The sequence below is a fragment of the Bison bison genome, unplaced genomic scaffold (assembly GCF_000754665.1).
Source record: "Bison bison bison isolate TAMUID 2011002044 unplaced genomic scaffold, Bison_UMD1.0 scf7180017864037, whole genome shotgun sequence".
Lineage (NCBI taxonomy): Eukaryota > Metazoa > Chordata > Mammalia > Artiodactyla > Bovidae > Bison > Bison bison.
The window spans coordinates 11,825,539-11,838,388 of NW_011494609.1; the positions used below are offsets into that span (position 1 = coordinate 11,825,539).

At 41.6% G+C, this 12,850-nt stretch overlaps 1 protein-coding gene across 2 annotated transcripts in view; it reads right to left on the bottom strand.

Annotated features, from left to right (window-relative positions):
• SH3BGR (SH3 domain binding glutamate-rich protein) overlaps positions 1-12,850 on the bottom strand; it is a 72,988-nt gene that overhangs the window by 56,252 nt on the left and 3,886 nt on the right. For both annotated transcript variants that reach the window (XM_010834950.1, XM_010834951.1), the window contains exon 2: positions 8,591-8,776. In XM_010834950.1, the coding sequence (XP_010833252.1) occupies positions 8,591-8,776 (186 nt within the window). The remainder of the gene's footprint in view (positions 1-8,590; positions 8,777-12,850) is intronic.

Consider the following 12,850-nt stretch of genomic DNA (forward strand, 5'->3'; position numbering starts at 1 on the left):
AATATCAATAACCTCAGATATGCAGATGACACCACCCTTAGGGCAGAAAGTGAAGAGGAACTCAAAAGCCTCTTGATGAAAGTGAAAGTGGAGAGTGAAAAAGTTGGCTTAAAGTTCAACATTCAGAAAACGAAGATCTTGGCATCTGGTCCCATCACTTCATGGGAAATAGATGGGGAAACAGGGGAAACAGTGTCAGACTTTATTTTTCTGGGCTACAAAATCACTGCAGATGGCAACTGCAGACATGAAATTAAAAGATGCTTACTCCTTGGAAGGAAAGTTATGACCAACCTAGATAGCATATTGAAAAGCAGAGACATTACTTTGCCAACAAAGGTTCGTCTAGTCAAGGCTATGGTTTTTCCTGTGGTCGTGTATGGATGTGAGAGTTGGATTGTGAAGAAGGCTGAGCGCCGAAGAATTGATGCTTTTGAACTGTGGTGTTGGAGAAGACTCTTGAGAGTCCCTTGGACTGCAAGGAGATCCAACCAGTCCATTCTGAAGGAGATCAGCCCTGGGATTTCTTTGGAAGGAATGATGCTAAGGCTGAAACTCCAGTACTTTGGCCACCTCATGCAAAGAGTTGACGCACTGGAAAAGACTCTGATGCTGGGAGAGATTGGGGGCAGGAGGAGAAGGGGACGACAGAGGATGAGATGGCTGGATGGCATCACTGACTCGATGGATGTGAGTTTGAGTGAACTCCGGGAGTTGGTGATGGACAGGGAGGCCTGGCGTGCTGTGATTCATGGAGTCGCAAAGAGTCGGACACGACTGAGTGACTGAACTGAACTGAATTACTAACAAGTAGTCAAGTAGTAGTTATAGTACAGGGAACTACATTCAATATCCTGTGATAAACCATAATGGAAAGGAATATGAAAACAAATATATGTATAACTGAATCACTTTGTTATATACCAGACACTAACACAACATTGTAACTCAACTACACTTCTATAAAATTTAAAAAAAAAAAAAAAAGAAGAAGGACTTCCCTGGTTGTCCAGTATTTGAAAATCTGCCTGCCAATCAGGGAACACCAGTTGGATCCCTGTTCCTAGTTGGGAAGATCCCACATGCCGCAGAGCCACTAAGCCCATGTGCCACCAACTACTGAAGCCCACATGCCTAGAGTCTGTGCTCGGAAACGAGAGAAGCTACCTCAGTGAGAAGCCTGTGAACCACAACTGGACAGTAGCCCCTGCTTGCCGCAACTAGAGAAAGCCCGTGCACAGCAACGAAGACTGAGCTTGGCCAAAAATAGACAAATTAATTAATTTAAAAAGCAAACAAAACTTGACCATAATGGCAAAACAAAAGATAATTTTTATTAACATGTTGATATGTACACTATCAAAGTTATATGTAAGATATAATAAAATTGCCATCATACAAAAATATTAAAAAATAAAACAGTGTGTTCAGTAACATCAGTGTGTTGAAAACACCCTCCCCCTGCCCTAATCAGGCAGGCATCCTGTCCTCTCTTGCAGCCCTGGGTCCCCAGACATATTTGCCTCTCTGCTGCATGGTCGAAGACCCTTTTAGCTGCCCTCAGGACCAGGCAGGCACTCCAACCCTCACATTGGTGAAAATGCACAGACTCCAACTTGGCATCAGCAGACAAGTCTGCCACTTCCTGTTAGTATTTTTCTGCCAGGCGGGTGACCTGGCCTCCACTGGGCCTGGCTTCCTGGTGGTGTCCCCTTTCTGTAGCTACAGGTTGTCTGCCATGCCCTCGAGATAACATCTTCATCTGTTCTGCCCAGAGCAGCAGGAATTCAGGCTGGCAGGGACACGATGGTACACAGAACCACCCATGACACCAGCCCTTGCACTGACCTGGTGCAGAGAAAGCCACTGCTTGCCCTTGAGGTCCCCTCCAGCTGCTGCCATCATCATTTGAGAATTCACAGAGGCCATTGAGTCAACTTAAGTGATAGCCTTATTCTGATGCTCAACATTTCTATCATGTGGAAAGATATGCTAACCATTCAGATTTATGCCATTTTATTTTTTTAAAGCAGGTTTATTACTTTATTTTTTTAATTTTTATTTTATATTGGAGCATAGTTGGTTCACAATGCTTTGTTAGTTTTAGGTGCATAGCAAAGGGATTCAGTTATACATAGACATATATCCATTCTTTTTCAGATTCTTTTCTCATATAGACTATTACAAAATATTGAGTAGATTTATGCTGGCATCCTTGACACAATGGACATGAGTTTGAGCAAATTCCAGGAGATAGTGAAGGACAGGGAAGCTTGGCGTGCTGCAGTCCATGGGGTTGTATGCAAAGAGTCAGAGACAACTTAGCAACTGAACAACTATGCCATTTCAAACCTGACACGTCCTTCAGAACTTTGAGTCTCTTTTTAAAATTGGAATCTACAATACAAATAGTCATTTTACCTACTTTCTGCAAACAAAGTCCTCTGCCTCATTAATGCCCTTTTGTTGGGAATATCCACAGATTGCAGAAAAGCAAGTTTAGCAAAGCTGCTAGTAAGAAAAACTACTAATACCTCTCTGAATGCAGAAAGAATTCAAAACAGCTAAACATAAAATCATTTGTATGCTTATCTCATTAGAGCCGTATTTATAATAGGAAAACACATCTTAAAAATACAAGTCTTTTTTCTTAGTTGGGAAATCTTTTCTTCTTCCACAGTTAATACAGAAAGCATTGCTAGATGACAGTAAAATGAAATAAGAAATGCCTTTGAAGTTCTATTTCTATAGCAGAAAATAACTACAGAACTTTTATTCTTGGATAAACATAGGTTGAAAGAAAAGACTTCAGTATTGTCCCCACTGTAACTAGTCTTAATTGAAAAGGACAGTGAAAATAAGATAAAGTAAGAGATTTAAAATTCTACTTTCACTAGAAAAGTACTAGAAGAAAACGAGATGATTCCTTTAATGATATTAGAGTGCTGAATGATTTTCTAAACAAGACATAGAGTGCAGGGACTATAAAACATATTAATAAACTGTCTACAGAAAATAAATGTTAAGCCCTGCATTCCAAAAAAAAAAAAAAAAAACTTCAAAAAGTCAAAAGACAAATAAGAAACATAGGGAAATATTTGCAACATCTATGGTAGTGAAAGGGCTACTTTCCATCATAAGCAAACATTCTCACAAGCCAATAAACATTACCTGGAACCAAACAGAAAAAGTAGAAAGTCATAGAAAAAAAACACAGAAAGCTTATAAACAGAGGAAAAGATGTTCAGCCTCTGCAATAAAGACAGAAATCCAAGTCAAAGCAGTGAGAACACATTTTTCATCTAACAAATTGATTAAGTTTGCATATAGAGTATTGTCAAAGTCACAGGAAACCAGCCACACCCAAATATAAAATGGTGCAACTACAGTCCAGATTTAGTATCTATTGAAATATGAGATGCATATGTGCTGTAACTCAGCACATCTTCTAGGAATTTATCCTATATATACACCCAGACTGAACACAAAGTTCTGTACGTGTAAAGAGATTCTGCAGCATCGTCTGTAGCTGAGAAGAGACGTGAAGTCGCTCAGTCGTGTCTGACTCTTTGCAACCCTAGGAACTGTAGCCTGCCAGGTTCCTCTGTCCATAGGATTTTCCAGGCAAGAATAGTGGAGTGGGTTACCATTTCCTTCTCCAGGGGATCTTCCCAACCCAGGGGTCGAATGCAGGTCTCCTGCATTGCAGGCTGAGCCAGAGGGAAACTGAAAACAACCTGAATGTTTCCCGTTAGAGAACTGTGGCAATTAATTATGTCATATCTAATGGAATGTTTTGCAACCATTGAAATAAAGAATATGTGACCCACCAATCCCACTCCTGAGCTTCCATGGTGGCTCAGTGGTTTAAAAAAAAAAAAATCTGCCTGCAAAGCGGGAGACATGGGTTCGATTCCTGGGTCAGGCAGATGCCCCTCCAGTATTCTGCCTGGAGAATCCCATGGACAGAGGAGCCTGGGTGGCTACAGGCCATGAGGTCTCAAAGAGTCAGGCACAACTGAGCATACTACATACGCCAATATAAAATTTTAAAAAGCTTTTTAAAAAGAATATGAGCAGCTCTGCAATAACCTCTGAGATACAGTTATTAAGTGAAAAGAACAAGTGTATAGAGTTTATTCCCATTTTTTTAAATGATTAACAATGGTTAATATACGTACAAAATTCATGGAAGGCCAAACAAGAAATTACCAACATTGATGGGTCAAAGCAGGACGGCTACATAATTTGCAGGGCCCAGTGCAAATAAAGTGATAAAAACAAGGCAACCCGTTTTCAAAAATCATTATGAATTTCAAGACAGCAACAGTAGAGTGTTAAAATAAGCAGAGTGCTCTCTTGAGTGGAGCCAGGTGTAACTTCCCAGGTGGTGGGCTCATAAATCTGGCCCACCTCAGAAAAAGGAACTGCTAGTGCTACTGCTAAGTCACTTCAGTCGTGTCCGACTCTGTGCGACCCCATAGACGGCAGCCCACCAGGCTCCCCCGTCCCCGGGATTCTCCAGACAAGAACACTGGAGTGGGTTGCCATTTCCTTCTCCAATGCTTGAAAGTGAAAAGTGAAAGGGAAGTCGCTCAGTCGTGTCCGACTCCTAGCGACCCCATGGACTGCAGCCCACCAGGCCCCTCCGTCCATGGGATTTTCCAGGCAAGAGTACTGGAGTGGGGTGCCATTGCCTTCTCTGCAGAAAAAGGAACTAGAGGGGTCTAAAATGGGAGGAAGAATCATCTCCACTGTGGACAACTCTGGAACCATTTTTTCTGTGTGTACACAGACTCATTTTTCAATTATTAAAAAAAAAATTTATATGGAATTTTCTGGTGGCCCAGTAGTTAAGAATCCACCTTGCAATGCAGGAACTGTGGGTTGGACCCCTGGTTGGGGAATTAAGATCCCACATGCCACGAGGCAACTGAGCCCACACACTTCAACGACTGAGCCCTCACACCACAACTAGAGAGCCCGTGCACCACAACAAAAGATCCTTCATGACTCAACAAAGATCCCCCATGAGGCAACTAAGACCAAGTGCAGACAAATAAATAAATAAATTTTTAATTTCTAAAAAATAAAAATTGACCAACACCATTGGCCCCCACCCCAAGAAACCTTTTTCTCCCTTTCCTTATCTAATAAGAGCCACAATTCTTAGAAATTCAGGTCAGGTTGGAGAGATGTCCGGAAGCCAAGCAGTCTGGAGGGTGTGGGGAGAGGAGTGTGGTGTACAGGGGAGGGACCCTCCCTTACCAAGGAAATACTTTCCTCACTCTGGGAAGCCCCAGCTTCAATCACAAGAGAGTTGGACTGGACCATTGTTCCTTGTTTAGTCACCAAATAGTGTCCAGCTCCTTGTGACCACATGAACTGCAGCACACCAGGCTCCTCTGTCTTCCACTATCTCCTGGAGTTTGCTCAAATTCATGCTCACAGAGTTAGTGATGCGATCTAAACTCTCATCCTCTGCCATCCCCTACTCCTATTGCCTTCAGTCTCTCCCAGCATCAGGGTCTTTTCCAATGAGTCAGCTCTTTGCATCAGTTGGCCAAAGTATTGGAGCTTCAGCTTCAGCATCAGTCTTTCCAATGAATATTTAGGGTTAATTTCCTTTAGGATTGACTGGTTTGATCTCCTTGCAGTCCAAGGGACTGGCCATAAGTTCCACTAAATAATTACTCAACACCTTAAACCTGTTTGAAAACACTCTCACATCCACAGGACTTTAAGTTAAGCCTCTGAAGAAGCCTAACACAGCCATGTAAATTCACACAGCCTGTACTTCCCCCTCAAAAGCCATGTCCACCCAGAATCTCAGAAAATGACCTTATTTGGAAATTGGGATATTGGCTTCCCTGGTGGCTCAGATGGTAAAGAACCCACCTGCAATGCAGGAGACCTGGGTTCAATCCCTGAGTCAGGAAAATCCTATGGAGAAAGGAATTATTACCCACTCCGTATTCTTGCCTGGAAAATCCCATGGACAGAGGAGCCTGGTGGGCTATAATCCCTGGGGTCAAAAAGAGTCAGACATGACTGAGCACCTAACACTTTCTCTTTTTACACTCACAGATGTAGTTACTTATGATGAGGCCATGCTGGACTAGGGTGGACGCTATTCCAATGACTTCTGTCCTTATACAAAAGCCATGTGAAGACACAGAGAGACCCCAAGAAGAAGGCCATGTAAAGATGGAGGCAGAGAAGGACCTGATGTGTCAACAAGTGGAGGAATGTCAGAGATGGCTGGCGGCCACCAGAAGCCGGGAGAGACTCATCAAACAGATTTTCGCTTAGAGCCTGCTGCACAAGCCAACCCTACTGATGCCTTGATTTAAAACTTCTGGCCTCCAGAACTGTGAAAGAATAAATTTCTGTTGTTTTAAAGCACTGTAACCATCAGCTGGGGATGCCATAACAGAATACCATACGCTGGGTGGCTGACTAACAGAAATGTGTTCTGGGTGTAGCATCATTAAGTGCTGCTCTCTGCCTGGCTCATAGACAGTTGCCTCTGGCTGTGTGATCACAGGGTGAAGAGAAAGGGGTCTCTTTCTCTTCCTCCTCCCATAAGGGAACTAATCCCACCATGAAGGCCCCACCCACAGGACTTCATCTGATCCTAATCACCTCCCAAAGATCCCTTTTTCAAATACCATCACCTTGGGCCTTAGAACTTCAACATACAAATTTAGGGGGACACAAACATACAGTCCATAAGAATCACCAGGTTTGTGGTATTTTGTTATATCAGCCCTAAGAAAGTTATATAAACCCCCAACAGCAGAACAATTCATGCTTCAAATGAGAGGTCTAAAAGCTTTTCTGTAAATGTCATGTCATCTAGTCACTCAGTCATGTCTGACTCTAAGACCACATGGACTGCAGCCCACCAGGCTCCTCTGTCGATGGGATTCTCCAGGCAAGAATACTGTAGTGGGTTGCCAGTTCCTTCTCAGGGGACCTTCCTGACTCAGGGATCAAACCTGGATCTCCTACTTTGCAGGCGGTTTGTTTACTATCTGAACCACCAGAAAAGATAGTAAATCTCAATGTTTTTTGCTTTGTGGGTCAGATGGTCTCTGTTGCAACTGCTCAGTTCTGCCATCATGCAAAATTAGCCATAGGCACTAGGTGGTAAATTAGTGCAGGCGTGTCCAATAAAATTTCACCAAAACAGATAGCTGCAGGCCTTGGCACTCGGGCTGTAGTTTGATGACACTTGCTTTAGGTGAGAAATATAATAACAAAGAGAAGCTGAGCTAAAGGACCAGCAGTTTTGTATAGCAAGGAGAAAGGTGGTGACTTCCCTGGCAGTCTAATGGTTAAGACTCCATGCTTCCAAGGCAAAGGGCAAAGGTTTGATTCCTGGTCAAGGAATTACGATCCCACATGCCATGTGGTGAAGCAAAACAAAATAATAATTGCCTACAATTTTTTAATAAATAATTAATTTTTTATAAAAGAGAAGAAGTGAGTGAAAAAATCCTATGCCAGGCTCCGACCTCCAGAACCAGCACAGCTCTGGGTAATTAGTTCCCTCTGCCTTCCAGAAGCATGATGGCCAAGTCTGAAAAATGACCTGGAAGACTTAGATGACTCCCCAAAGCTAACTCCAATTCTCATGCTGCAAAGTCCTTTGAGCTTTTAAACGTTTCTTTTCAACAATTTGATTTACCAAGCAGAATCTGTAAACCCTGAGGAAAAAATGATTTTGTGGTAAAATGAATGACTAAATGTATAAAATAAAATTGCTATTATAATTAAATGCCCAGAAGAGTTTTTGTTGGTTTTGTTTTGTTTTTGGTGGTTGACGAACAACAGACATTTATTTCTCACAGATCTGGAGGCTGGAAGTCCAAGATGAAGGTGTCAGCAGATTCAGTGTCTGTTGAATACCCCCTCTCTGGTTCATAAACAGTCATCTTCTTGTGTCCTCACAAGGAGGAAGGGTGTCCAGAACAGTTTTTTAGCAATTTAGATGCATTTACACAAAACTTTCTGCCTGCAATTCAGGAGACCCGGGTTCGATCTTAGGTTGGGAAGACACCCTGGAGAAGGAAATGGAAAGCTACGCCAGTATTCTTGCCTGGAGAATTCCATGGACAAAGGAGCCTGGCAGGCTACAGGCCATAAGACCACAAAGAGTTGAACATGACTGAGGGACTAACGCTTTCACTTTCACACAAAACTTTACTTCTGCAAATCATTCTTTACAAAGGTGAAAGTATACACAGTGGATGCAGGTATGTGTACCCTACCAGGTTGAACAGAATGTCATTTCAACTAAACACTTATTTTGCCTGAACAGGTGGCCTCCTCTCTTCAAAATAAAATAAAAAACCTAAAGGAATCCCAAGAACTTATGAATCATCATTTTATTGTTTCTATCATTTTTAAAATCTTAACTATTTATTCTCCACCATGGATCTAACCATCCAGGTATCAAATAGTAGAAATAGATCACAAGCTGAAAAATGTCAACAAATGTAAATGCTACCTCGAAGCTTATCTGCTTTAAACAATTTCTGATAAACACACACGCAGAAGAATTTTCAGAGAAACTAAATCTCACCCCACAATACTGCTCCTCGTTAAAGATCTGAGGAGGCAGCGGAATCCCATTCTGAGGTTTCTTCTCTCCGGGAACATTTTCTCTCATCCACTTCCTGTTGTCTTCATCTCCAGCAATATCGAACTCCTTAAAATCGATTTTATTAGCTTCCAAAAAGCCCACAACTTCTTGCTGTTTCTTCCTAATCTAGTCATGAGAAGAAAAGGATTACCGTTAGACTGTTTTGTAAAAACCCATTCTCCAACTATACCATACAATACCAATAACTTTGCTAAGTATTTAAACAAGAAAAATCATAAAATCACACTTCTTCATTTAATAGGATCAACAGAGCAATCATTTAAATTCTGAAAATTTAATCTCATCAATGTTTAAATCACGATATAGTCAACCGAATAGGAATAAAGATACTATCATTATAGCTTTTATTTGAGGTCTTCAAAATACTTTTAATTCTCTGCTAAGCTTTAAAGCCAAAAAATAAATAGAGATTGGTTACAAAGAACAAGATGATAGAAAGAAGGAAAAAAACACAATTTACTATGAAACTCAAATACCAAGTATACCCACACTAAAAGGCACTATTCACAGTTATGAAAATGGGAACATGAGTCACGCTGAACAAACGTAGCTTTAGAAATAATACGGGAAACCGAAAAGTCCGCATGGAGGTTATTGGAAAAGGAAGAGCAGGGAAAAAACTAGAAAAGCTGGTGGATATTTCTCCTGGCACATGAAAGAGTAAAGCAGTAAAATAACTGTTCTCTATTCACAACCAACTCTTTAAGCAAAATCAAAGTGCAGCCGCACCTAAGAGAAAACCCAGGTGCCCTTTTCTCCACACGTGGGTCACCAGTAAGGACTGTATTCTACCAATGTCATTTCTTTGTGAATGTGGCCATCTTGAAATCTTAGCCCTCCTTCCCCAATTTTCTCTCTTCAGTCAGAATTTTTCTCTCTTCACTCAAGGAATTTACTCCCAGAATGCACGACGCCTTTTTTTTTTTTTTTGACTGAGGGCATATGGGATCTTAGTTCCCTGACCAGGGATCAAACCTGCACCTGCTGCATTGGAAGCATGGAGTCTTACCCACTGGACCACCAGGCTCTTTTGTAGACAACTTACAGCAGAGTGCAGACCACATTGTAAGAACTCTGGGAGAAACTTCAGAATGATCAATAGCATAAACCAATCAATACTCATTTATTGATTCCTTACCCTGCACAAGACATGGTGCCAAGCTCTTCACATGAATAGATTCATAAGATGTTATTTGGGTAAAAAAAAAATGCACTCATTTGCACAGATGATAAAGAGGCACAATATGGTCCTTTCTTAAAACTGAAAGTTTACATTAGTATCTTCTTTGATATAAAAATATCCAATATCTTAATTTTAAGTCCTCTGAATGGAATATTGCCTCACAATGAAAATAGTCATTAAGAATGTTTTCTAGGATATGAGCCCCCTTGTCATTTTCATGTAACTTGTTTATCAGCAGAAGGACCAAATTCTGAGGATTCCAAACACTGAAAAGGTACATGCCCATCCTAAACCCAACATCTAGATTCAAACCCTCTTTTGTTTAAACCCAATTCATTCGATATAAATCTTTATCGATTTATAAAAGTCACTGAAAGTCACTCAGTCATGTCCAACTTTTTGAGAGCCCATGGACTATACAGTCCATGGAATTCTCCAGGCAGGAATACTGGAATAGATAGCCTTTCCCTTCTCCAGGGGATCTTCCCAACCCAGGGATCGAACCCAGGTCTCCCACATTGCAGGCGGATTCTTTACCAGCTGAGCCACCAGGGAAGCCCAAGAATACTGGAATGGGTAGCATATCCCTTCTCCAGAGGATCTTCCCGATCCAGGAATTGAACCAGGGTCTCCTGCACTGCAGGTGGATTCTTTACCAACTGAGCTTTCAGAGATTTATACACCTCCCCAAAATTCTTATTTTATTCATTTTTGCCAAAATGATTGATTATATCAATGACTTTTGTGTAGAGGTTCCTTCCTAAGGTAAGGTAAAGAAAGATACATATGGATGCTTATGCCCTACAATCAAATCACCACCAAAAATGAACCCTATGTAATTTGGTTCGGGTGGTGACTTGATTATATATAGATATAGCATATTAATTATAAGCATAATGTTACTGTTTAATAATTTAATTAATATAAATTACTGTTTTATAATTTTAATTAATGTACAGTGAATATAAATTACGGGCTTCCCTAGTGGCTTAGATGGTAAAGAATCTGCCTGCAATGCAGGAGACCTGGTTACATCCCTGGGTCAGGAAGGTCCCCTGGAGAAGGGAATGGCAACCCACTCTAGTATTCTTGCCTGGAGAATCCCAAGGGCAGAGGAGCCTAGTGGGCTACACTCCATGGAGTAACAAAGAGCTGGACACGACTGAGTATCTAATACTTACCTAAATATAAATTATATATAAATTTTTGTATATAAATTACATATACCCATACATAAATGGTAATCATACATTTTCTTAATTAATATTTGTACCATCAACATAATAAAGATAAAACAACTAAAAGCATTAGGTCAATAAATTAAAGTCTGCTCTTAGCTACAATACAACATTTAATCCATAAGACTCAGGCCAAGGGATCTATTTCAGTTTGGGGCAAGCGTAGACAAAAAATAAAAACATAAGTCATACAGAAAGGAATAGAACGATGGAAGGTCCCTTAAGAATCTGGCATAAGCACTTAGGCACATTCCTGAGTGTCACATCTCTCAGAACCAATGGACAGACTGCTCACCTCCCCACCAGGGTGAGCTTCCCCAAGGCTATGCTAGGGGAACCCCAGACCTCCTGGTCCTTCTAGTGGAAACTGGACTCCATATTCCCAGGCCTCACGGCGGAGTTTCTGAATATCAGAAAATCCCACCAGACACGACGACCGGTTGTTGGACTAAATTATTACTTTAATCATGTTTTCTCTACATACTCTCCAACCTGTTCATAATTACTATGTCACTTTATAAATCACTTACTCCTTTAGTTATTTTCAGAGATAACCTTGCTGTTTCAAAGAGTACAGACATCCTCACTTCAGGTAGATTTCCTTTTAGTTAAATACTCAGAAGGCAACATTCTGTATTCCGTTCAAACCCTTCTCTTTCTTGCTCCTCAAATACCTTCAGCCTGGCTGAAGTCCACTTCCCCACGGACGGCATTCCCATCTCTATTAATCAGGCCTCAGGACTTAACTGAATCACTATACAACACACTTGAAACTAACACAACATTGTAAATTAACTACATGTCAATTATAAAAGAAAAGAACTTAAAAAAATCATGCCTTAGGATTTGAGGTGGGATGGAAAAGGATTTAATTTTATTCCACAATTTCTAAATAGATGGAGAACATTTTCCCAAGTCCTGACTAATTTTTTTCTCTTCTGGAAAGTCAAAGAAAAATGGAGAAAACAGGAGGGGATGATCTGTTGACTATTATCCCTCTCAAGACAAGCAATTACATCTACAGAAAGTTGACTGACTGTTGGGAGCATGATATTGCATTAAAGTTTATCTCTCAGCACCTCATTCAAAAAAAAGAGAAGAAAAATAAAATCTGCCATCCTGGACTTCCCAAACACCAGTCACTTAAAATAGGTCAAAAGCATTGCTCTCCTAGCTGTCTGGAGTACTTGACTTCTGCTGGGGGCTGGAGAAGGGTCTTAGGATGAGCCCAGAGGGAGGGGTGAGCACGTGACTCAACCTGGCTGGCACGTGGCCTTTGCCCACACTCTGATACCCATTTGAGTGTGGGTGCACTCTCCTACAACACCCCCTCAGTGGACCCTTGCTCAAGGAACCCCGCTACACACTCCCCACTCCTTGCAGTCGATGTACAGCTTTTCTCCACATGGCCTCCCAAGCTGACCCCAGGGACACAACATCAGCCCCCAGAGGGGAGCTCCCCTTCAAGGCTTCAAGGGGAGGGGTGGTGCAGAGCCCCCCAACAGTCCTCACCACAGACCCACTTCTCCTTGCATGCTTCACCCCTTCTCCCCTCTCCAGGGTGCCATGGCCAAGGCTGCCTCATCCTTCTGAGCAGCCCCTCCGGAGGGTCTGGGGTCCTCAGGGTCTTTGTCACTTGGAGCCTTCAGGACCTCAGTGGAAGCTCAGAAAGCTCTGTTTTCTTATCCTGTTACATTGACTCATAAGAAAGTGTCATTCTCAAAGAGAACAGTTTTGTGGTTGCCAAGGAGGAGGAGG